This window comes from Pelodiscus sinensis, chromosome 6, assembly GCF_049634645.1.
Source record: "Pelodiscus sinensis isolate JC-2024 chromosome 6, ASM4963464v1, whole genome shotgun sequence".
Classification (NCBI taxonomy): domain Eukaryota; kingdom Metazoa; phylum Chordata; order Testudines; family Trionychidae; genus Pelodiscus; species Pelodiscus sinensis.
The window spans coordinates 31,879,535-31,905,769 of NC_134716.1; the positions used below are offsets into that span (position 1 = coordinate 31,879,535).

Here is a 26,235-nt window from a genome sequence, read left to right on the forward strand (position 1 = left end):
GGTATTTGGACTGTTTAAATTGAGTAGCTGATTGAGAATGAAAATCTGCAATGATCATTTTATTTCAAATAGTTTAATTTGAATCTGTTCATAGTCGTCTTCTGCCTTACCATTCTTGTATCGAGAAATGTATAACATGCTAACAATGAAAACCAAGCAAACCTGCCTTTTATTTAGACAAAAGTCCTAAACAGTTGTTATTACTTGAATTAAGCATGTCAAAAGTTAGTTCAATGTAAGAGGACAGACAGAGACAAATTTGTTATCTCTTCTATTAAGCTCCCCTTCCTGCTTTCCCTGCCAATCTCTTCATTGAAACACAGGCCAGAATTTACTAGTGTTTCAGGGTTTTTCAAAGGAAGAATTAAATCTAGGGTTGTGGTATGTTGACCTCAACAAGATGGAAGCAGCAATACTAGTGTTAAAACCCTTGAAATAGAGGGCATACGTTGTTGTCGTTGTGCATCTTTAATTTGACCAGGTTATAAAAATAGTGCAGATCTTGTATTCCTCCATATCCATCTGCTGATCCCTGGCTACCGGACAAATGATTAGCATGATACGGAATGTATAAACCAAAGTGTAAGTCATGTCTGCTCAGTAAGGCACTCTGTCCCTTCAGTGGTGGGTGGTGGTCAACTCAGAGACAGCGTGCTACAACCTTGGGTAAGCGGGGTTGATCTTTTAGCTCAGGCAGTAGGGGTCTAGAGGTCCCAGCTTTGATCAATGCCGATAGTCTGTCCAGAGACATTGGTGTTACAAAAGTAAATATACCATTAGTTGAACTGAGGTGGGAAAAGGCAACTGGCTTCATCTATAACATAGTATGTTTTCCAATTAGGTCAATTAGGAATAACTAAGAGTTAGAAAGTGAAGAAAACCAGAGGTATAGTAAGCTAAGTACACATTCAGCTAGCAGAAGCAGAAGGAATGTTGTTGTTTTTTTTAAATAAAGGCAATAAATAAAACAAACATGCATGCAAATAGTAAATAAACCTATGGTTGACAGAAATGCTGAGGAAGGGAAATAAGCATTAAGAGATGAGAGAGAATGACCAACAGGTTTTGAGAGATGCCAGTGGTTCAGTAGGGTTCATTTTTATTTAAATGAAAAGGACTCCACCTATACACACACAATTATAGCTGTACCTCGGAACAGGCTGGTATTTTTACTGGTAACCTTTCAACTCTGGAGAATTCTCATTGCTTTCAGTTTTCTGTCCATGCTTTTGCTACCACTTTTCTTTCCTCCTTTTCCTTTTCCCATAGTGACACCAAGTTGTTTGTCCTCTTGAAGGACATGCAAAGGTCACAGCGCATGCCAAAGCTGCTAAGTGGATCAGAAGAATGATACATGTATACACTCATCCCTCTTCATGGAGATTTATGAGCTCAGGCCATGCCAAGATAAAGCTTGGAACATCCCGAGGCTGTTCCAAAAATTCCTGTGCCCATGTTTCACTGGACCATTTTGGTTCAGTAAAATGCACATGAAGTACTTGGTAAATCAAAGTGCAACTCACTTTTAGTATCTAGTTCAGATATCATAGAGATAGGATGTTGTACAGAGCATTTTGCTGAATGACTAATGTACAAATTTTACTGTGTGTCTCTAACAGGTCGTGCTGTGTAGAAGTTTATGTAGCAAAGGAATGTTTGATCTGTCATAGCAGATCAAATCATTGGTGCAGTTAGTTCATCCTGCCTCTGTTGCTAATACTGTAGATATTGGAGGGTCTGTTCACACCCCCACCCTGTAATTGTAATATCTGAAAGCCTAATACTTGATGTTTCAGTGCAAGGGCCCGGCAGTTTTGTCTAGCCCAGGAATGGCCAACCCATTTAACAATGAGAGCCAAAACAGTGGCGGAAAAAATGCAAAGAGCCACACCAGAATTGTCAAGCCAAAAAAAAAAAAAAAAAAAGGCCCCCCAGAACAGAATGGTCAAGCAAAAACAAAAAAATTAAAAACAATTTTTTTTTTAAAAGGAGGCTGCCCCTTTTAAGACAGCTGCCCTCTTGGGTGCCATTTTTTTAAAACCCCGCAGCTCCAACTCGGTAAGCACAGGGGGAGGTGGAGGGGGAGCCGGCAGGGGTCATTTGGGGAGCGTGCAGGAGCGGCTTCACGAGCCGCACTTTTGTGGGGCAAGAGCCGCATGCAGCTCACGAGCCACGAGTTGGCCATGGCTGGTCTAGCCCATACTGTCATAGATGGAGTTATGCTGAGGCTTCTTTCTGATCTTCTGATGAACAGGCTCTCCCAGAGAATGACAGAGTCCTGGGCAACTTTGAGTTTACAGGCCACATATCTAACTTCTCATCCATAGGGTCATACTAAAACCAAAAGAATATATGAAAATGAACACTTGCAACACATTTATTTATTAACAATTAAGTCATTGTACCATTATCATGTATACTAAAAATGTAACTTTTAATTGGGAGTTTCCACTGCAAGCAAAACACTGGAACCAAAGCAAAGCCAATCCCCATTCAGGAAAAAAAAGAATGACATTCAATATGCGCTCCAGGAATACTTTCCAGTTATCAGTTTCTGTGTTTATTTCACTCAGGAGTAAGTTTTCAATTGAACTGTCAGTTAGTGCTGCTCTACTAGCTGATTCACATGTAACACAGTTATCTTTATACGATACTGAAGTTTCATATGCAAGTATTCGGTCTTTCAACTTCCTCCAACCTCTACTGATGCTCCAATCAGCTGGATTTGACGGTACTGATACATTTGAAGTATTACTGCTAAAAATGAAACAGGGTACACAGTAGAGAGCCTGCTTTTCCATGCTCTAGCAGAGCCAGTCTCTTGTGTAGATCTCTCCATTTGGAAGAGTTTTTGTCCATAAACGAGTGGGAAAAACATGATTTTCAGCATCTTTCCGTACGGTATTTGGAATCTGAAAACAACTAACCTTGAGAAATGAGTGCATTTGAGCAACATTGTTCTTATCAAGAAGTCCAATATCAGGTTATGACGCCACTGTTGTTACACTGTGTCCTGTGCTAGTTCGAGTTCTTGCTCTTGTTGCGCAGCATCTCCAATGTTCTCATTTTCTGTCCTCACAGTCTCTAAGTCGAGTGTAGATTCCGCTGTTGGTAATTTCTGTGTCTTTGATTAACGACCTCCTCATTGTGAGGCAGTGACATTGAAATGTCATTTGTGGGTACAAAGTTTTCATCATCAGAACTGGAAGTGTCACTGTCAGCATGGTCACTGTCTAATGGCTGAGGCATCTTTTCTACCAGAAATGATGTTATTGGCTTTAAACTCTTAACTGCTGCTTCACTCTGTTGCTTTTGCTTCCTCTTATTTGCACTACTTTCAAATCTTGGCTTCATTTTTATAAAGGGGTTCTTTTAAAACATGGTAACACACAATAAATGAATTCGCTAAAGGCTATTGGTTATACAAAATTATAAGTGTATGTACTTCGCAATTAATATTATGTAATAATGATTTGGGGGTGTTATTTACTACGTCCCTTATAGCCTTATTTTAAAGTCTTGAAATTTTGTCTGCTAACATGTTCCCATTATTAAATTCTTCTAATAACTGGTGCGTTGTTATAAATATGAACATGGGACGATTGCCGGATTAGATATGCTGTCTATTAAACAACTAGAATTAAAAGTTTATTATCACAAAAAAAGCTTTTAAAGGTGAATCTAAAACACTGGACGAAGAGATACCTTACAACTGAGCTTGATATGGTTATTTTATGCAAAGACACATAAGAAAAAACAGGAATATGAAAATCTCCTATGCAGAGATAAACATCTAATTTCAAGGTTAAACTCCCCCTCAGACCAAGCAAAATCACTTTACAGTAACAGAATTGTGACTTTCAAAACCTCTAAACTATGCAAGACTGTAAAGAGTGTTTCATAATGTAGAATCACTAATCACAGAAGCTACTCCTGTCATGCAGATGAAAACTTGGATGTGACCGAAAATTTGGCGAAGGCCCATGGTCCCACAATGATTTAAATCATTTTTTCCAGGTATATGTAGCTTCTTTCGTTGTCTCTGTTATAACTGAAAGATGTGTAATAAATGGAAATGACTTGGTAGACAAATGTCAAAATTTGAGCCCCTTTTTCTCCTGAGGCCTGGACCAAATGACTCTCTTGGTCCCACCCTTTCATAGGGCCTGCTGATAAATGGAATTATTACCTAGGAAATTAGATTTACTTGACTTTATGATGTGAAATTATGGGGCTACAAGTGGTCATAGACCTATTTATCCAGACCTATTTATTTTTATTATTTAACATTTATATTATAAAATCAGAGAGGTAGGGCTATAAGGGACTTTGAGAAGTCTTCATGTCCAGTTGTCCTGCGCTGAGGCAGAACTAATATCTCTAGACCATATTATGGGAGCACCCAAGGACTCTAACTAAGGGACACCATTGTGTTGTAGTAGCAGCACCTAGATGCCCCAACCAAGATTGGACCTCTGTCGTGTGAAGCCCTATAGTATACAAAGGTGTCCACATTCCTTGCCTGAAGGAGTTTTTAAATTCAGTTGTGCTGTTTGGCTCTCTGGTCTCTTGTGTCAATGACCTTCACATACTATACCATAATCTGCACAAGGCAAGGGTTTTGTTATATCTTCTAGATATAACAAGCAAAATCACTTGTTATATAACATTAACTTTTGCTTTTCTTGACTTTGTTCAAGTTTTAATTTATGCAGCCTTGACATTACGTTAATGTAGGTATCTGTATTTAATACTTCTGTTTCTCTTTAATTGTGTTAGCATTTTAGTGATTACAGTTAGTATCTGAAATTCACACTGCACTGAGTTGAATGGGACAGGAGAGAGAGGGATTGCCACCAATTGTAATTGTTTTTACAGTGACAGTTTTCTGCAAGTCTGCCTTAACTGTGGCAGTGTCCACGCTACAGTCTGTGTTGGCAAAGTGTATTTCACTCTTGGATCTGAATATTCCACCCTAAGTTATACAGGTTGGACCTTCCTGGTCTGGCAATCTCGGGACCTGACCAGTCCCAAATGACAGAATTTGCCGGATCAGGGGAGGTCCCCTTCCACCGGCCTCCCAGGACACTGCCCCTCTCTCCTGCTGACTCCTCTCCTGCTGTTACAGGGCTTGGGGCTTGGCTCTGGCCCGCTCCTGTATCAGAACAGCTGTGCCACTGCAGCGCTGCATGGATAGACGTGGCCTTAGTAGAGCAGCAGCAGTGCATCAGTTTACATTGTGACAGCTGTATATCTTCGTAATGTAGAAAAAGAGAAATCTTATTAAGCGATAGCATGGAATTTACGGACTATTGTAAGAAGCAGTAACATTGCAAACTAATTTTGACATTGCAGGATGTGTGTTCCTTTTCACACGGGCAATGTTCGCTTTTTCTCTGTCTGGCTTTTGGGTTGGAGGATTTTGCTGAATGTGTTTCAGCGACATGGAATTTCCCTCAGGCAAACTGTCCACACAGCCGCCCTCATGGCTGGATAATTAGGGCAAGCAGGTTAGACTATGCAATGATATCCTAAAGGAGGCAGAACTTCATATGTGACTGTTCCTGCTCTGAGCAAACCTCACCTCTGCGCCATTAACAGTCTCAGTGCAGGGTCTGCGTACGCAACGAGTGGTGACATGACATAGCTGCCATTCTGCAGTTAGTCCTAGCACCACCTTCCCCGGGCATTGCTTGGCTTTGTCTTCCTCTTCAAGTCTCTGTAGTATGGCATAAAGTCACATTTTCTGTGTAAAAATAAGCTGCATGCTTCTGAGACTTCATCGCATGCTCATTCTCACCAGTATCTACTCTCCTGCAATTTCTGCATAAACTACCTGCTGTGGGTATGTATTTCAGAAGAAACATGGTGAAAGTTGGCCCAAGGCAGATGTCAGGGCATTTTTTAACATCTGGGGAAGTGAGGAGATGCAGCTGAACTCTGTAATTTGGAATACGCTGCTTAATAACTGGGAGTTGGCACATATCATTCCGCATTTTTTTGAAACAGTCTCAGTTATGTAGGTCACCCTGGACATTGATGAGCAGGAATCACAATGGTTAAGAATGTAATGACATTTATACTCTGTAGCCAAGTAATTTCCCATATTTTGTTGAATTTAGTAATGTAGTTTCTGACGTGTCCGTGTCCGTGTCCTTCCTCCTTACTACCTTTAAAACAATTACTTTGGCTGCCAGGAAAATGTCTGTCTGTTTTGTTGTTTTACTGTATATAAAAAATCCCAAACAGATATGAATTCTGATTCTCTTGTCTGGAACTGTTGTTTGCATCTTCCTTGGTGTATCTGCTAATAAGGGTGCATTACTCATTTCTCTTTAGGGTCTGACCACATCCGAGAGAAGGATGGACTCTGGGCTGTGCTAGTCTGGCTTTCAATCATAGCCGCTCGAAAGCAGAGTGTGGAAGAGATTGTCAGAGATCACTGGACAAAATTTGGCCGTCACTACTATTGCAGGTACGGATCATTATGAAACACAGAATGTCCTTAGCGCAGTTTTGGGGCACATTTGGCTTGTTTAACTTTGTTGCTGTTAGTAGTGAAATGTGTTTTGCAGCACTTCAGGTGTGTGTGTGCACAGAACATAAATCTGCTGTAGACTAAACAGCTAGGGACATTTGCGGTCTAAGTGTCAGCGTTAACTTGAAGCATAAGTTAAAATCCCAGCAAGGTTTACTCAGCTCTTCATTTTCCAGAGATAGATAAATAGAGTGTTGAACACGCTATGGCATGTGGGCCTTTTTGACAGGACCAACATCCTGCCTGCTTTTTATTAGGAGTGAAATCCTTGGTCCTGCTCAAGGTCTATGCACTTCAGACTCCTACTTACATTCTCAAAATAGGGCTTAAGTGGGACTCATGCGATGTATAGGTCTTGTGCTGGCCCTCTGTCCAGGAGGAAATTTACCCTGCAGAGTTTAAGAAACCCATAAAATGTTTTGTTGCTTAGAAAAGTTCCTTTTCTCCCTCTTTGCCTATTGTCCATGCAGTATGCCAATTAGTTGCTGTCCTGCCAGCCCAGAGTTGGCTACATATCAGTGGAGTGGTATTTATATGGCATGTCACTAATTTCTCTGGGTAAACAACGTTGTCTGAAAGCAAATTGTTGGTGTTGCTAAGAACAACTCCAAATGTAGGAGTATATCATATATTTTCTAAGTGGGTTCTGCTTACTCACTGAGGCAGGTGGTTTGCCATCCCAACTGAAAAGAGAGGAGGAGGGAGTGGCATTCTGAAAGGGAAATATTCAGTGTGTGGTTTGAGCAATCCTGAGAGAGAAACACTAAGAGCAGCCAAGAGTGGGCAGAAGGCAAGACCCAATAACTTTGTTCTCTTTTATTGTTAATTTCTTTGCTGCTAATGCCAGGGTCCCAGCAGAACATGATTTTTGACTCTACCCAGTGTACAGACTGTTTTAGTGGCCCAACAAAAGAGCACAGACTTATCAAGGGGGAGAGGGGTTGAGGGTGGACATGTCTTTTAAGCATGTAAGTACATTAATCACTTAGGGTGCACAGTTTTCTTTTAAACTTAATTGACAGATTTGCACATTTCATAGAAAGGAGGATTTAGGAGCATAAAAGTGTGTAAGTAAATGGAAGAATAGTTTTAATTTGTGCTAGGCACTTCAGTTGCATGCCTCGTTTTCCATGTCTGCAATAGATTACTAATTGTGAGCATCTCATACTCTGTGAAAACCAGGTGAAGCTTACATATTTCTTCATATTACTTTTCGTTTATTCCTACATGAAAGATTTGATTATGAAGCCTTGGAACCCAGAACAGCATATTTTGTAATGAGAGATCTGGAGGCTTTGATCATTGATAAATCATTCAGTAATCAGCAGTTTGCTGTTGGGAACAACGTCTACAAAGTGGAAAAAGCAGACAGCTTTGAATATATGGATCCCGTAGATGGCACTGTGACCAAAAGACAGGTATGAAAGTAACAAGAGTAATCTTTTCAAAGATAATGGGGTGGATATGTGGCGGGAGAGAGGAACCATAACGTGTTACAGTGATGCACACTACTTTTATAGGGTTTTTTTCCCTGTCCTTGAGGTAATAATCATTTTTCACTTGTAGAATCATGATTTTCTTTGGTTAGTGGAACATACTTGTTGGCACATAGTACTTTTCCCCCATTTAAGAATATGTGATAGTGGAACAACCAGTTAACTTACATTCAGTGTGCAGCACTGATAGCAGTGAGTCAGTGTGGGATGGCAAGGGAAAATGTTGCGAACATTGTGGAGCTTGGCAAAGTAGGCTGCCAAAGAACAAAGCATGGTGTCAGGAAGAAATGAAAATCCTTCCTTACTCCAATTCAACCTGAAGACATCTGCTGCCTTAAACCAGTGGTGCACAACCTTTTGCCTGGTGCAGCCCCCAGGAAAATTGGTTGTGGGGGGGAAGTGGCCCCTTCTTTAAATGCTGTTCCGCTCGCCTGCCACGCCAGGGAAAAAAAGGCAGCTGGCCCAGTGCTACAACCCTCTCCTTCTCTTCCACCCTCTCCCCCCCAGAAGACAGCCACGACTCCCCATGGGTTGTGCAACAATGCCTTAAACTACAGTCTAGACTAAATGTTTTGCTCTATTAAACTCATGACATAGCCAGTACTGGAAATGTATTTTTTCTTGGTGAAAATTTGTTTAAAGAGTAACTGTGAATACAGACTGTGACTCCTATTTAAATATTTTTTCATGGTTTTCTCTTATCTAGATTAAAAATAATCCATTTTGAGATTAATTTTCAGTAAGCATTCTTATTCTGGGCTTTCCTCTTCATTGCCATTTTCTCTTTGTTCTTCAAATGTTAACCGTTTTCTTATGTCTAAAAATACTATCTCTTAATATATATAATCAGATCATCACACACCACAGCATATATTTGTATATATCCTACAATATGCTCATCATTTTATATTGCATATACCTCCTTCAGCACTTTTTCTTGATTTGACTAGCTTGTGGAACAATCCAGCCATGGATACTGACCTTACAACCAATGTTCTTCCCTGCTGATCAGTTGCTTGGTTCTTGATCTTTCTCACTATCACACGACCTTGACACTTAACTCTTCTTTTACTGCTAGATCTTGCAGAGATTTGTTTTCCCCCAGCTGTTCAGCATTGAGTTAATAGATTTTTATAAAGTAAGATGAAGGAACATCTTCACTGGATCTTATAAAAATACATTAATTTTTATAGCTCATACCAGTCTTGTGCTTTCAGTCTCCTGATACAACACATTAGGAGTTTTATATTTATGGTCACGTTCCATAGACCTTCTGTGGAAATAATTAACCTCTAGGGACTTTGCATAGAATTTTACCAAAAAAATCCTGAAGGGGTATTGCAAATATAGTCCAGCTACATGATCAACCAAAGTATAGATTGTCCTAACATTTGTAGTTTGTGAATCATCAGGATCTGACCAGTTCCTTGCAAATCCTACTTCAGTCTATTGAAACTATTGTCATGCCATTCTGGATAGAAGTAATCCACCTGCTGCTGACCTACTTTTTCTGTGTATTGCTGGCGAAACACGATACATGCCTGTTGTCATATCCAGGCCTACTGGAAAATCACAGGAATGATAAACTTGTCGCCTTTGCCATTTTAAAAAACTGACTTGTGATTTTCAGTGTCCTTTTCCTCCCTTATTTTTTTGTCAAAAAGCTCTGTCCTACAGTTGCAATAAGAATAAATTTTCTAACCAATTTCTTTTAGAAAGGACCTGCTATAAAACAACAAAAGAAACAGTAGTGGTCCAGTTTTTAGATGGCCTCTGAACAGGTTTCCACAAAATTGGCAAGCACATCTTTTCCATTGGCAAACATTTTCTAATTTATTTAGAACGTAAGCTCTTTCAGTTGGGGACTTAGTTTTATTCTCCAGATATAAAAGGAGAGAGATACAGTAGAACCTCACTAATTGATATGGACAACTAGCTAACCATTAGCTGATTGTTCACTAACTAGCTATTTTACAAAACAGAGCAAACACAGGTAAAGCAAGGGCAATGTATTGCAGAATTTAATTTCTTTTTGGAATTGTATCTTATAATATGGCGCAATAATAAACTGATAAATGCACTGTAGTGTGTTTTGTAGAAAAAATTGGTGGTAGTAAACATTTATATTCTGATGGTATCCCGTTCTGCTGGGTGCTGCACGACCTTTCCCTGACAATGAGGTTTTGGCATAAGAACTCAAACCAGTTGTGCTCTGGTGTTAAATCTTTGCTGAGGAAAACAGACACCATTTGACCACACTGATTTGTAAATTATCCACACTGATAAGAGTCTAATCGATTTATTTCGATTAGACTCTTAATCCTTTTTCATTAGAAATCTGTGAACTGATTGTGAATGTTTTCCTACTCCTGTCTTTGTTTCAGAAGTGGAAAAGGTTATCCATGCAGTTTAGGGTGTTTTTTTAGTTTCAAGTTTATACAGTAGTCAGGAAGCAGACATTGGAAAAGTTGGAAAAAGTTTTTCATTCGCATGCCCACATGTAAGCCCAAACTGCTCAGAATGATATTTCAGTGCTGCACCAGAGATAAGGTTTTTTCCTGTCAAAATATTCAGTGCTATCTGCTGTGCGTTTGGAACATTCAAGTGTCAGCTGAGGAGCAAATAAAACCACATTAGTGCATAATACTTGGAAGTAAAACTACAGCCATTTTATGGGGAGAGGGGGAGGTGAGAGAGAGAGAGAGAGCGAGAGAAAGAGAGAGAGACTATACTTGTACTTTATTGGTACCGGGCCATTTGCTTTGCTGACATAGCTACATACAGTAAAACTCCAATTGTACAGCATTCCCGATAGTCCGGTATCAAATGGCAAGAGTGAGTGAATGTCAGCAAAAAACGAGTCACAAGGCAGCAGTTGAACTGAGCGAAAAGGGTAAAAAAGGGTTAAAAAAACAAAAACATTACAGTATACTGTACAGTATGTACAATAAAAAGGGTTAAAAACACTTTATATAAAGTATATACTGTACCTCCTGATAATCCGGCACCACCTAGGTCCGATAATCCGGAACCTTTGGGAAGTCTACTGTACATACTGTACCTCTAAATAGTGCTTCAAAATGTTAAACTGAATCATACTCATAGCTTTGCATGCCTGAATCTTGCTTGTGTTGTCCTTTAACTGCAAGCATGATACGAAATATGGCAAATAATAGTTATCACATAGGTAGCCATTTTAATCTTCAGAGAGCTTTATGAATACTAGAAATTAATGGTTAATGTAACAGGAATGTAATACAAGAATGCTGATCTCTGTGAAGTCTGTTTTAATTCCACTTACGCACCAAGGCTTGCCTCTTGTCACATCTGCTCCAAAACGAGTGGATCAAATTCTCTTCTGGTATATGCATTGCATTGGATGGGATCTTCTTCAAGGAACTCAGAGGCACTACAGGAAGTCATGTTGTTGATTCAGTCGGTTACACTGTATGCCAGGAAACAGTTGGCTCCAGTGGCTTTAGGAGCTGACAGAGGCCAGATTGCTTTCTGATATATATATATATATATTTTAAAGCCAGCTCTTCTAGCACAGCATAGCACAAAGCTGCCCTTGCACCTCCATTACTTCTGTGAACAGTAAAGGGTGATCCTTATTCATGCATGGCTAGAAAGGCAATTGCAGTGCCTTTAAAGATCTCCTCCATTAGGAAATATTCCCATCTGCTAGGTCATTGAAACCAACATGTTATACTATCTACAAAGTTAATTTTTTCATATTTTATTAGCTTTTTAGCCATGAAATTTAGCATTGTGGCACTTTCCATGCAGCTCAGATACATCCATTAGCCTGTTTAGAATGCCTATAATAAATGTCCATAGATATTCAACGTGAAAACTACATTCAGTCTTGTATAGCTCCTTCCTCCTATAAGTGATCAACTCATCTTGTTTCTCACAAGTTTCTCATTGATCACAATAATAAATCGTTCCTTATTATAGCAGAAAAATATTCCATCTTATGAATTTCCCAATTTATCCTCTTTGTCCTTTTTCTCTTTTAGACTGTAAAGACTACATTGTAGAGGAATGTTTCCATTTTGTCTTTTATTCAATTTGGGAAATAATATATAATCAATAATAATAGACAATTGGATTTACAGCAAAATATCAGCCAATTCACCTCATGTTAGGAAGGAAAATAACACAGTACGTACTCTGTACTTTATTTAATCAGTTTATTTCCACCCTATTAATATTTTTTCCTAATTAAAGTTCAGATCTATTAAAAACAAACTCCAGTCCCCTTTAGAATTTTGTCTTATAAGAAGTGGGAAACTCACTGTTCATTTTTACAGAAAGATGTGCTGCAAACTTCAACATTTTCAAGTTCATGTGTTTCACATTTCATTTAGTGACAATGATTTGTTAATAAATATTTCCATTCATGGCATGCCAGATGCAATAGGAGTGAGGTTCTAGAAAATCAAAGGGATGGATCAAAGCTGAACAGCTTCTTTTATTATTTTCTATGAGCTTTCTGAGTGACAGTTTTGTCAGCTCTAGAGCCACCCTGCACAGTTCAGAGACAGGGTTTGGGATCAAGTTTTCACAATAACTAATGAGGCCAAAGGCTAGATCCAAACCACATATACTTCAGAGTTTTTTGGAATCATTCAGTTTGGAGGTCACCTCTAGTTTGATGCTGAAAATCAGTATCTAAGGACTGTTGTTGTTCCTTATTAAATGATTTCTCCCTGGCATATAACCCTGTTGTTTTAAGAAGTAGACCATGGTGTTCCTTTGTACTACCTCTGTCTTGAGTATTCTCAGCTGTGCAGCAGGAATTCTAGTCTTCTAGAGATGTGTCAGCTGTTGTCCTCCTCCTCCATTTGGGAGTGTCTGTGTGGTCAAACATCTATCACCAGGAAATACGAAATGAGGAAGAAAAGAGCTGGGAAATAGCATAGGAAGTAAATACAGGGAGACGTGTATCTGAGAATGAGAAGTACTATGTTATCAGAAGGCTCGGAAGTTGGGGCAGCAGTTTGTATCAGATGCATGTTTAAGTACTTTTTCTTACAAAGACCATGATTTGATGAGTGAATGAGTTTTCAGCGGCTCTTGTGTGAAATGAAACAGTCATTCCTCTAAGATGTTGCTGCCACACAAAGATGCCGTGTGTGCGGATATTATTTGAGCAGACTTACTAGCCTGGTCATGCTGGCTGTTAGTAGAGTTGGTTGAATGCTGCAAAACAATCCTTGTAAACATTTCTTGGAATTAAACCTGTACCTTATCTTGGATGCTGCTCATGGTCCCTTTTTAGTCATTTTCTGAAAATATTTTGGGCACTTTTGGGCTTTTGGATCCTAGAACATTTAAATGACAATAACGTTACCCACCTTGTTCTGTAGCCAACATTCTTCCAAAACACAGGCCCAGTCATGCAAAGATTTCTTTAATCTGTTCTCTTTCTCATGTTAATAGAATTGAAGGCAGCCAAGAAGCATTTAGGTTCCAAAAGAGAAAACAAATGGCTACAGTGCTACACTTCCCTGAAATTCCCATGCTATTGGACTAGCCCACTTTAAACCTTTTTTTCTTAACATTAGCTATTTGTTTTCTCTTCCCATATATTGTATATAATGAGAATACAAGGTGAATAAACATTGCTCTGAAACTTGAAAAATTGGACGTTTGTAGTAGTAGTCAAAATGATTATTAGTAGAATCACACATTAGATATGGAAAATACCTATTAGATCATCTCATCCAACCCTTTACTGAGGTAGGATTTTTTTCCTATTACATATTTTCTAGTGTTAATGGCTAGTGACAACCAAACAATTCTTTATATGGTGCTAGAAATGCTTCAGCACATACCTGAAAAAACAAAAATGTTCCATTCATATTTTATCATGTTGGAGCTCTGTTTTGTTAGTATCTCTGGCTTATAAAGCAAGCTTTAGTTAGTAGAAGAGTCAAATGCCATTTCTCTTCTCTGAATTCTGAATAACCTTACTCCCCTAGGTCAGATGAAACAAGTAGCTTTCCCTGCGCACTTTCCGCTCAGTAAATGGTACTGTTTTCAGGGCCTTTTTGTCCTAAATTTCCGTACAGGATGGAACTCCCAAAACTGGGACTCCCTCATCCGGCGATATGTGTGGTCCGTCAGGTCTACTGGTGTTTCTGGATCAGGGATTCTTGGCTGGGAGCCCCAGTGGCAAGAGGGTTGACAGCTTGGAGCCTGGTGGGGCTGCGGCTGGGACCCACGATGGAGCCCCAGTAATGCAGCTGGGGCAAGGGCAGCCCCAGTAGCAGAGCCAGGGATGCGGCAGCTGTGGCCGCTCTGATAGCGGGGCCAGGAACACGGCAGCTCCGATAGCGGGGTTGTGACCGGGCCGTCCGGCAGTCTGGTGGGGAGGGGGCGTGGCTGGGGCTGGCAGCGGGTGGAAGGGGGAAGGCGGAAGATGGTCTGGGTAACCAGTAGCTAGGAACCTTCTCTGGTCTGGCAAATTCCCTCATTCAGGACCGGTCAGGCCCCAAGGGTGCCAGACCAGAGAGGTCCAGCCTGTATTTTCTTTTTCTTCTGCCTCCTCCCAATGCCTGCTCTGCAAGCTCTGCCTAAGAGAGCCCAGACCGCTTCTACCGTGGATGTATCTACATCTGCATTTTATCTGAACATGTGCAATGAGTAGAAGAAAACTGGGGTGGGGGAAGGATTGGTGGAATCTGAGTTTCTCAACCTGATTTTCATCTTGAGCCCTCATGCTGCTGTAAATCTAGAAAACTGGTGGAATTCCATTGAAGTAAAAATGGTCCTAAAAAGGGAGGGAGGTCTCTGACTGTCTCACTCAAAGAGCAAAGTGGTATGCAATAGGAGCAATAAGAAAGAAACCACTTATTTTCTAGGAAAGGAAAACCATCTTGACTCAGAAATAAAAATCAGCCATCTGTAAGCTTTCTTGCCTACAGTCTGACATCATATGCAAGGTTTATTCCAGTGGAGAACATAATTTAACTAAAAAACTTAATAAAAAACAAGATCATCTGGTAGCACTTTAAAGACTAACAAAACATGTAGATGGTATCATGAGCTTTAATGGGCACAACCTGCTTCCTCAGATGACGGGATTATTAGAAGTCCAGATCCAATCTTGGATGACAGGAAAAGAAGTGGGTTGTGCCCACAAAAGCTCATGATACCATTTACATGTTTTGTTAGTCTTTAAGATGCTACAAGACTATTTGTCATTTTTTAACGTTTTTCTTGTTACAGACTAACTCGGCTACCCCTCTGAAGCTAATGTTACAATATTCAGTTTCATGTGATTTATGATTAAACCCTCAGTGTTTTGTTTGTTAGACTATCTATAGCACCCTAAACTGAATTCCATAAGCAGTTAAATTAAAAATGTGCTTTTAAACACGGCGACTCTAATGCTTAACACCACAAAGTCTTGGCTGGAGCAGCTGAGAGAAGAATCATTCTTAAAACCCGGAGGGGCAGTAGCTGGAAATAATTTAAAAATTGGCTGCCACAGAATTGATAACTGAGAGAGGTATCTTTTGGAGGGATGAGTGCTTGTGAGGAGGGACTTGCACACTTCCTATATTTCCATTTAATGTAGAAACTGTAATTGGCTCAGACTTGATGTACATTAACTTATATAGGTATAACTGCATTGCTCATGCATGTGAAAAATGGCCTGAGTGACAGTGTTATACCAACCTAACACCTAGCGTACATAGTGCGATAACAAGGAGGGCTTCTCCTGTTAACATAGCTACCACCTCTCGGGGAGGTCGAGTAGCTAGCAGGTGCAGCGCTGTACAAGTAGACAAGTTCTCAGTCACTAATTCCTCAGTGTCACTATATCTTATGAGTGGCCAGGTGTGGTTTCTGGCCTTGATCTTTTCACTTTTCATCCTCCGCTTTCTTTTCAACCTCTGATCTGGACAACGAACAAGCATCGTCTCATGGCTTGGGCTGGAGGATTATGACCATGGTCAATAGTATATTTTCTTATAAAAGTTATGGAAAAGCTCCTTTATCACTGTTGGCCGGCATTTCTTATTTACGCTGTTTTGCTCTATCAATTTGCAATGTTCGCCTTGTGTTTTCTTTTTCCCAGTTCTTTGCCCAGATGCAGAAGTACTTGTTTCAAATGTTCCTTGTCTTGGGGTGATCCCTTGTGAATCCTTTTGGATCTTACTCACACACTACTTCATTTCAGTTCTCCTTCTCCACCGCCCTCTTTTGTTTTGTTATTCCTCCCGGATACCCTCTGTAGGACTATTTACATAGTGCCTCCCCAGATAGTATATCCACTTGTTTCTGGGGAAGGGAACAGAACTAGCAGCAGTCAGTCCTTACCTACCTCTGTCTTCAGGCTCTTAGCTCTCTCCTCGGCACTTGCTTCCTCTCAACTTATACGCTCCCAACTGCTGAGATTGCCTCTCCCTCCAATTAGCCCCTCAGCTGTAGCTCTATCTAGTTAATTGATCTTCAAGTTAGGTCCCTATTAACCTACTGGGAAGGCTTTGAGTGACAGAGTGCTGAGTTTGCTCTAATTCAACATTCCTTGTTACATTCATGTAATTTTTGCACAAAGGCTTCAGTTTTTATTTCATCAATATGCATAGTGATAGTTTCCCACAGTAAGAGCTCTGGTGTCTGCATTCCCTTTCCATCTCTACTTCCACAGGGGAGTGATTTGTTGCACAAGGTAGTCACATAAATCTCCGAGAACTAATGGAATGAGGCAATCCCATTCTTTCCCACTTATAGCACAAAACCCAGCTACCAGGATGAAATCAAGAAATATGTTGCCATTTTTAGTGTATATCTAACATGTTGACCTTGCATTTGAGATTCCTGATGAATGCCTGATGATATCCATGTTCTACAAATTAGCAATGGTACGGAGAAAGAGAGAGAGAACATTTGCAGCTAAAGTGAACTAATCTGACTGTGAGCATCCAAACAGAAGTTTGATGAGCTTTAACTAATACACTTTACAGTCACAACTTCAGTTACTGTGGAATCAATGTCCTGAGTGTCTCCTTGTAGACTTGCCCTGGGACACTCATAACCACACCTTCATGCATATTCCTTGAGTGGTATGAAAATATGTTGTTTACTCTGCTGACTGTTTTCCTTTGGTTCCAGGATCCTAGAGCTTTCTCATGCTCACTTTGCTTCTGCCTAATATGTCACCTGAAGATTTGCTATTATACATCATGATGTTCCATTGGATTATCACCGTAATGTTGGCACATAAGAGAGAAACAGCTTCCACAAAGCAGCAGCAGCAGAAAGCCAGCAGTTAAAGTGTATCATTTTATCACTACAGCTGCTGTTGCTGTTCTTACTGTAGCAACTGGATACTTCCGTGCTCAGCATAGTACATTCATTAGTTGAGGGAACCTTTGCCCTGAAGAGTTTACAGTCTAAACAGACAGTATGAAGGGGGGGGGGAGAAAGGCAGTATTATTATCTCCATTTTACAGATGGGGAACTGAGGCTCAGTGTGATTAAGTACATTGCCTGATGTCACACAAGAGAGATCCAAACCAGAACCAAGATAATCCATCTTTTTTTGCTGCCTCTTGATTTGAAAGCAATAGATTATAATTTTGTAAAGTCATTGCTGCCACTTACATATTATTCTTTCTTTTTGCAGGGACTGCGAATTGTTTTTTCAGATGCTTCGAGGCTTGTCTTCAGACTTAGTGCTTCTAGCAGTGTGCGAGCTACCCTCAGGATCTATGCAGAAAGCTATGAAAAGGATCCTAACAAACATGGCAAGGAATCACAGGTAAGTCCGTGAACACCACTTTAAACTTTGGAAAAACCGCAAAGTGTCATTTCTTGATGTGGTAAGGCCATGGTCTAGGCCAATGGCCAGTGCTCTAAAAGGGATCGAATAAATAAAATGTCAGGGTTTTTTTCTTGCTTAAAAGCAAAGCATACCGAATATGGTGTCAGGGCAAATACATTATATTGGTGCTGTGCCATGAAGTGTCAAGGAGGTTGGGTTTGGATTTGGAAAGCTTGTTCCTCAACTTTGAAGAAAACAGCTCTAGAGGCAACAATAGGAGCAGGAGAGTTACAGCAGTAACACTGCTACACAGTGATTATGTAAACTAAGACCATTCAGCAACTTATAGAAGGCAGGTGGATGCCCCCAGATGAGTGCCAGCAAGCCCAGCGGAGAGGGCAAAGGGAAAGGTAGCAGTAATAGTATGATACTTCTGTGAATTATTAAACTCTTAAATTAGTCAACCCATTGAAAATTACACACCAAAATCTACAGTAAGAGAACGTTACGGATGCAGAATCAAGCAGTTGCAGAATCAAGCAGAATCAAGCAGTTAGGAAATGCCAGAATTATGGCTCGTATTTCCTTGTGCATGTACATTGTGATACTTGTCTTTAATATCCCTGTGCCAAAGAAGCCTCTCCTGCTCAAACGTGTCCTCTGTAAACTCCATCCCAATTCATCTGAAGTGGGTCTTTGGCCACGAAAGCTTATGTCCTGATAAATCTGTTAGTCTTTAAGGTGCCCCACACGCCTTGGTTTTTTTTTTTTCAGATGCCGACTAACATGGGATACATTTGAGGCTGGTGGTCTTCTGCCTTTTTTTCCTATCCTTCCCAAAATTAGACACTTGTGATGCTCCTTTAGCTGTGTTTATAAATGAGGCTGCAATTTAGCCTTAGTATTTTTAGTAAAAGTCATGGACAGGTCATAGGCAATAAACAGAAATTCATGGCCCGTGATCTGTCCATGTCTGGCACTATATACCCCTAACTAAATCTTTGCTGGGAGCAAGAGGGGCACTGCTTTGGGGGGCCCTGGAAATGGCTGCTGCTTGGAGGGGACCAGGGATCTCTGCTGCTGGAAGGGGCACCAAGTGATAGGTGCTCCAGCTGCTCACACCACCCCCGGGATTGCTGCTAAGCACGTCCCTGAAGTCAGATGCACTTTTTGCTTCTTGGGCAGTCTTTGGGGCCAGCTTCTCAGGGCTGCCTGAACTGCTCCAGCAGTACTGATGCATCTGGCTGCTTGAGGGGCTGGCAGTGGATCTGCTCTAGCAGCCACTTGAGCAGCTGGCCCCTCTGGGTAGATGTGAGTGACCCACACTGCCCACTGCAGAAGTCACAGAGGTCTTGGAAAGTCATGGAATCCGTGACTTCTGAGACCTTCATGACAGACAGAGCCCTATTGCTAAAGCATTGGAAACTTAAATTTGCATCATTATAAGCTCTTTGAGGCTGTCATTTGCCATATATTTGTGCAGTGTCTAACACAATGAGGCACCAACCTGGCTGAGACTTCTAAGTGCCAATGCAATATGAATATACAGGTTGAAACTCTCTAAACCAGAACTCTGGTCTGGCAACATTTGGGGGCCAGCACAGATGTTGCAGGACCAGAGTGTCCTGGTGGAAGACCAGCACCAGGGAGCCCTGCAGGGCTGGCAGAGCAGCAGGCTGCCCTCAGCGACCTCCCAGCAGAACTGCCCGGCATGTGGCAACAGAGCTGCCCGGGAGGGGCGGGGAGAGGTTGGGAGACCCTGTGCATGGATGCCTGGCAGGGCTGGGAGCCTGAGTAGTAGCAGCAGTGGTCCAGTGAGGCTGGGACCCACAGTACATGGCTGCCCAATGGGGCCCAGAGCCACGGTGCACAGCTTCTCAGTGGTCTAGGAGCTCCAGTGTGCAAGTGCCCAGCAGGGTCGGCAGGGCAGCGGGACTGACTGTAGGTGGGGAGCTGCCGTGGGCTGGGTCAGGGCTGTTGGGGCCGGTGGCAGAGAGGCTAGAAATGACCTCTCCTGGTCTGGCAAAATCTCTCATCCAGGACTGATTGGATCCCGAGGGTGCCGGACCAGGGAGGTTCAACCTGTAGTGTTTTGTTGTTGTAATAATAATTAATTAATTAATTATTGCATTGCAGGGCAAGGTGAGAGAGGCAGGCATGAGCTTTAGTGTTTAAAGACAACTCCAGATATCTTTGAGCTTCTGCTGAATTTTTTTCTAGCAATCAGATTAGAATTATAAATCAACATTTCAAAAAATAATTCCTTGTCAAGAAGATTGACTGGGGATCTCATAGCCTGTGTGTCACAGTGATTCCTCACAATAAAAGTACAGTTGGGAGGCACAGATGCCAGAGTCCAAGCGACTTCAGGATTCCTTATAAGGGAGAAATTTGTAGTAGTCCAAGAGTCATCTCTTAATTATAATCAAAAAAGTTTTCTAAAGAGGAATTTAAGTTGAGAGGGTTTCATTGTAGTCCAGCTGTTTCCAAAAAAGCTCAGTATTATACTTTGTTTACAGTTCTCAAACTTTCCAAGAAGACTCTGCCTTAGGATGAGATACAAGCTTGTGCATTTTGGGACAGATTTTTCATTTTGTTGAATAAAAAGGGGTTGATAACTAGATTTATAATGAGTTGAGTAGCTTTAGTCTTAACTATCGTATGGCTATCATTCCTCTCAATCATTACAGGGAATTCAAAGCACATTATCAAAATTCCCAAGGGAAAAAAACCCACAAGTTCTGTATAATGCAACACATCACTAGAACAGAATCTGATCATGTTTTTAATCTATAAAAGTTTCTAGTTGAGACAATAAAATTAAAGCTTCTTTTAAGGCTGTTTTATTTCTGCAAAACATTCTGTTTTAAAATAATCAACAAAATGGTCTTCTCTCTCCACAGAGGTTTTTGCAAATTTTATTCTGAAAATACATCACTCTGTGCTTGTGTCCAACTCAGGATATGACATGATTTAGCCACCCAGGTATATAGGACTAATACATGTGTTTTAACTGAGGGAAAAACTAAAGATCAAGCACCATTGTGACACCTTCCATGCTGCCCAGCCAAACTTGGTAATAGCACAGATTGGTAACAGTTGTAATTAAACTGTGTACACACATAGGTGTTAAACATGGTTGGTTGCCCTTTGTAGGCAGAGTCTAAATAAAGCGAAAACACGTCAGTGGAGGCGACAGGGCTAACTGTTGGTTTCCACTCCGGACACATCTGAGAGATCTATCATGGACATTTAGTAATTTATGAAATAAACACACGTCTGACCATATTTCCTGTCTTAACGCATCCTGACAAAAAGAGTGCTTACCCACGCACACACGTTAAATGATTTATTCTTTAGTGCTTTGTAAAGGACACTAGGAAACAATAAGGAATGTTCTGCCAGTCTTCCATTCTGAATTAATTAAACTATCTGACCCTCTTCATTACAAAAGGCAAAAGTGCTCCTTATAATGGAATCACTTCTGTAACAATGAATTGTTCAATATTAGCTGTTTTAAGGCAAGTAAGACGAAGGGAGAGAGGGACTGAGCTGGATTTCAGTTTGTGTTCTTTTAAAAAATGTTCTAAAGTGAATGTTTAATGTTTAACACTTAACATTTTTTAATCAATAGAAAGTCTCAAATTTCTAAGTGAAGTTAAGAGTTTGTGAAAATACCAGATTGAGAGAACTGGAGATGAACATCATCATGACAATTCACTGGACCTGTGCCACCATGGGGGAAGGACAGCACAGGCATCTCTTGAAGCCTTGCCAATGTGTGTCATCTCTGTTCTAAAAGCTAACTCTGGAGGTGGGAATAGGTTCATTTCCATGCATAGCCACTTACAGTGATATGGACCACTGGAACTACCAGCTGGCTTTCTACAGCCTATTGAACTTTTTAGACGAAGCAATTTTGTTTCACTATTGATCCAGGTTGAATTTGAACTGTAGAGTTCCAGTCAACCTATGGAACTCCTTGCCAGAGGGTGTTGTGAAGACCAAGACTTGAATTTGGTTAAAAACCTAGATAAATTCATGGAGGATAGGTCCATCAATGGCTATTAGACAGGATGGGTAGAAACGGTGTCCTTCTGTTTGTCAGAAGCTGGGAATGGATGACATGAGAGGGATCACTTGATGATGACCTGTTCTGTTCATCCTCTCTGGGGCATCTGGCATCAGCAGACAGGATACTGGGCTAGGTGGACCTTTGGCCTGACCCAGTATGGCCGTTCTTATAAAAGAAATAGTCATCTTCCTGGTAATCCAACTCCCACAGTACTCATGGATAGTTTTAATGTATGCTGTTTGGTGCTGGGCAGAAAAAGAAAAGCCATCTGTTTTGAAGGAGTTGCATCTCATTTTGCAACAGCTGCAGCAGAATGACCTGTTGTGTACACAGTAGTTTGCTCTTGTCTTCACAAAGCTAGTTCATGTTAATATGGGTGACCGTACATGGGTTAAAGTGCCGTCTACTGGTAGATGTAGGCATTTAATCTAGAGCTTGTTTTCAGATGCATTAGTAGTGTGTGACTGTCCATTTAAAAACAAAAACAGGTATTTTCATAGAATCATAGAATACTAGAACTGGAAGGAACCTCCAGAGATCAAGTACAATCCCCTGAGGGTGTGTCTAGACTACATGCCTCCTTCAACGGAGGCATGTAGATTAGCCAGATCGGAAGAGGGAAATGAAGCCGCGATTAAAATAATCGCGGCTTCATTTAAATTTAAATGGCTGCCCCGATCTGCCGATCAGCTGTTTGTCGGCAGATCGGGGGAGTCTGGACGCGATGCCCCGACAAAGAAGCCTTTCTTCATCGACACAGGTAAGCCTGGTTTCACGAGGCTTACCTGTGTCGATGAAGAAAGGCTTCTTTGTCGGGGCATCGCGTCCAGACTCCCCCGATCTGCCGACAAACAGCTGATCGGCAGATCGGGGCAGCCATTTAAATTTAAATGAAGCCGCGATTATTTTAATCGCGGCTTCATTTCCCTCTTCCGATCTGGCTAATCTACATGCCTCCGTCGAAGGAGGCATGTAGTCTAGACACACCCTGAGGGACCAAGCACAGTCTATGTCATCCGTAATAGATGTCTGTCTAACTTGCTCTTAAATATCTCCGGAGATGGTGATTCCACAACCTCCTAGGCAATTTATTCCAGTGTTTAGCCATCCTGACAGGAATTTTTTCCTAATGTCCAACCTAAATCTCCCTTGCTGCAATTTAAGCCCATTGCTTCTTGTTCTATCATCAGAGGCCAAGTAGAACAATTCCCCACCTCTTCCTTTACACCCTTTTAGATACCTGAAAAACTCTATCACATCCCCTCTGTCATCTTTTCCAAACTGAACAAGCCTAATTCCTTCAGCCTTGCCTAACAGCTCATGTTTTCTAGACCTTTAATCATTTTTGTTGTAAATGCTGTTTAATATTTCCTATCTATTTTCAGTTACTGTGTGGGTGATCAGCAGGGATTTAAAGGGCAAACAAGACCGGAGAATGTTCATTTTTGTTTTAGTGTATTTGCATTTCCTACTTAGCCTGAATTTCATATGCATCTTTGGGGCCAATTCTTCTAGCATTGGCAGCCAATCCTCTCATCAAGCCTTTTGTGCGTTTTGATATTGAAAAATTTATTTTGAAAAAAGTTGAACATTTTCAATGGGACATGTTTCAGCACATACAAATTGCAGCTGAGATCAGAAATAGAACATTCAAAACACCACGAGACAATTTTCGTGTTTTTTACCAGGAGCAAGGAGTATTGTAATCTTGAGACTCTTTTTTTCAGCTGAGCTTTACAGATCCATGATGTTCAGCTAGTTTGAATAAGACTCATAAACATCCAGATGTCTGTGTTCCCACTCAAACCAACCTAACCTTCCAAATGTTCTGAAGTTTCACGTTTTTGCTTCTCTTCTCCTGTTACAGTCTCGTCCCAGACAGTGCACTTTTCTTTTGATAAGCAGCATTCAAACTGAGATGAAAATATTTATTATCAATCCCAGATTCCATTTACATATTTCTATGTACATATTACCAAGATTCACCAAGTCTGTGTGAAGGGTTTCATTTCTATAAAAAAAAATCTTGTTAGAATTCAAGATCATCTGAACATCCAGCAGCACCCCAGCTGCTCTGCCCCAGGCGTCCCCAAGTCAGCCGCTGCTGAAACTGACCAGCGGCTGACTACAGGAAGCCCGAGGCAGAGTTGCTGTGCCCCAGGCTTCCTGGAATCAGCTGCTGATCAGTTTCAGCAGCAGCTGACTTGGGGACGCCTGGGGTTCTTAAGTTGAATCTGTATGTAAGTCAGAACTGGCGTCCAGATTCAGCCGCTGTTGAAACTGATCAGTTTCAGCAGTGGCTGAATCTGGACGCCAGTTCCGACTTACATACAGATTCAGCTTAAGAACAAACCTACAGTCCCTATCTTGTACGTAACCCGGGGACTGCCTGTATATGTTTTCTCGTCCTTGTCTGGTTCTAAGTTCTTTGTTAAATCAATCCTGATTTTTTCCGAATTATGGATAGTAGTATCCTCAGTCAGTAATCTGTCGGTTCTAATGAAACCTTTTTAATTGCTTTCATAAATTGAGTGTATCTTTGTAAATTCCCTTGTTATGCATAAGGGTGTTAAGATTTGATCAAAAACTTCACTGCAAACTTCAGCATCCTCCGAGAGAAAGAGAGAGAGTCATCTGGAGAGTTTTGCACCATATTATTGAGAATTGAGCTCATAACAAATTTTTGAACTTTGAAACTTTTTACTTTTTATGTTGCCTTAGCTCTAGTTGAGATCCTTTTAAAATCCATCAACCAGGAGGAGGCTGATATTTGCAGGATTTTTAAATTTCTGCAGTGTGCTTTAGGGCCATTAGGTGGTGGTGTTGTCTCAACAAGGAACAGAGCAACTCTGTCAGAAATTTAGTTTGCCTGCACCTGACAACTTCTCATATTTTCCATTTCATTTTTGTCATCAGAGCAGATGACAAAGGAGCTTATAACTCTTGTATTTTTTACTTGAATTCTCAGATAGCATTACAGTAACTTGGATACAGTCTGATATTCTGCAGTTTTCTTTCTAGGTATAGCACCAGAAGCAATAAGAAGAAATCCTTTTAGCTGTAATTGAGTCGCTTCTGATGTCTGAACCAACTTGTAGTGTTCTGATTCTTTAGAGTCCGTCCTCTAGTGTTTCTTCTAATTATGTATTAGTAGCATCTGGTAAAAGAACTGTGTGTTTAAATCTGTCTGGAATAATGTATCCATGGTGAAGTGCTTCAGTCATATCTTTAAATTTCTAATTTTGTGCTACATTGAAAACGATGTCAACATAAAAGATGATTGCAACTTTCCTATCAAGTTCCAGTCTTTGCCTTTTAGATGTTTTTGTGACATAATTACCAATTGGTCTTCGCATTCTTTAGAATATTGAAGACAAATAAATACTGCTGATCTTGAAGAGTTCCCAGAAGGTCTGGACTCACGTTATCATCATAGTTATGTTTGACTATGACAATGACATTTGCAATCTCTCACTTTCAAGATCATCAGAAGTCATAAGTGTTCTGCTCTTCCACTGCCAAAGTTTCATGCTATTGAAATGGTACATTTGGAAGAAAATTGCTTAGAATTATATAGGTACAGCTAGCAGGAGTTCACTGTGAACTGGCTCACTGCTTTGATATCTCATTCTACACAAGTTCTTGTTAGTCTTTAAAGTGCTACATTGTCCTGCATTTTGCTTCAGCTACCCCAGACTAACACGGCTACATTTCTATCACTACACAAGTTCTGGCACTCTTTAAATTATCCAAACTGGATGTGATCTCAGGGAGTCATTTCTTCAGCTCAGACTAGCTAGAGCAGAAGAAGGCTCTAGCTATGCCCCTAACATGCTGACTGTTTGCCAGTCAGGATGGTCTGTTGCCTTTCCAGCCTCTTAGCCTTTTACATCTATAGCTTCCTTTTCAAAGGTTATAGCTTCAATGATTGTACCCTTGTAACTAGGCAAAAGAACAGGTAATAAAAGTCTCATTTGCACCAGTTAAAAAAAAAAAAGGTGTGATTGATAAACAGAGCTATCCGTGAACTTGAGTCATTAAAATTTTATTTTAGTACAGCAGGCCCATTCAATCGATTTATACTTTTCACCAAGGTTAAATGTATTTTAACTAAATGTTTACTAAGCAAGAAAAATGAAAGATGCCAATACACAGAAGTCCAAGGGATAAAACAAGAATAATGAAATGTACTGAGACCTAAAATTCCAAGGTTCAAGATAAAAGTGAGCATGCAGTCCCTGTGAAATAAAATGACTGAGATTGCTTCTTGGCTTGCTAATAACCAGGTAGCTCCCTGTTGAATGGGGAGTTAAGTGCCTAAATGCCTTTAAGGATATGGACC

At 40.7% G+C, this 26,235-nt stretch overlaps 1 protein-coding gene across 1 annotated transcript in view; it reads left to right on the forward strand.

Annotated features, from left to right (window-relative positions):
- The window catches only part of PGM5 (phosphoglucomutase 5), a 102,904-nt gene that overhangs the window by 67,237 nt on the left and 9,432 nt on the right, over positions 1–26,235 (forward strand). Inside the window, exons 8-10 of the mRNA XM_075931677.1 lie at positions 6,340–6,475; positions 7,773–7,956; positions 17,681–17,815. Coding sequence (XP_075787792.1) covers positions 6,340–6,475; positions 7,773–7,956; positions 17,681–17,815 — 455 coding nt within the window. The remainder of the gene's footprint in view (positions 1–6,339; positions 6,476–7,772; positions 7,957–17,680; positions 17,816–26,235) is intronic.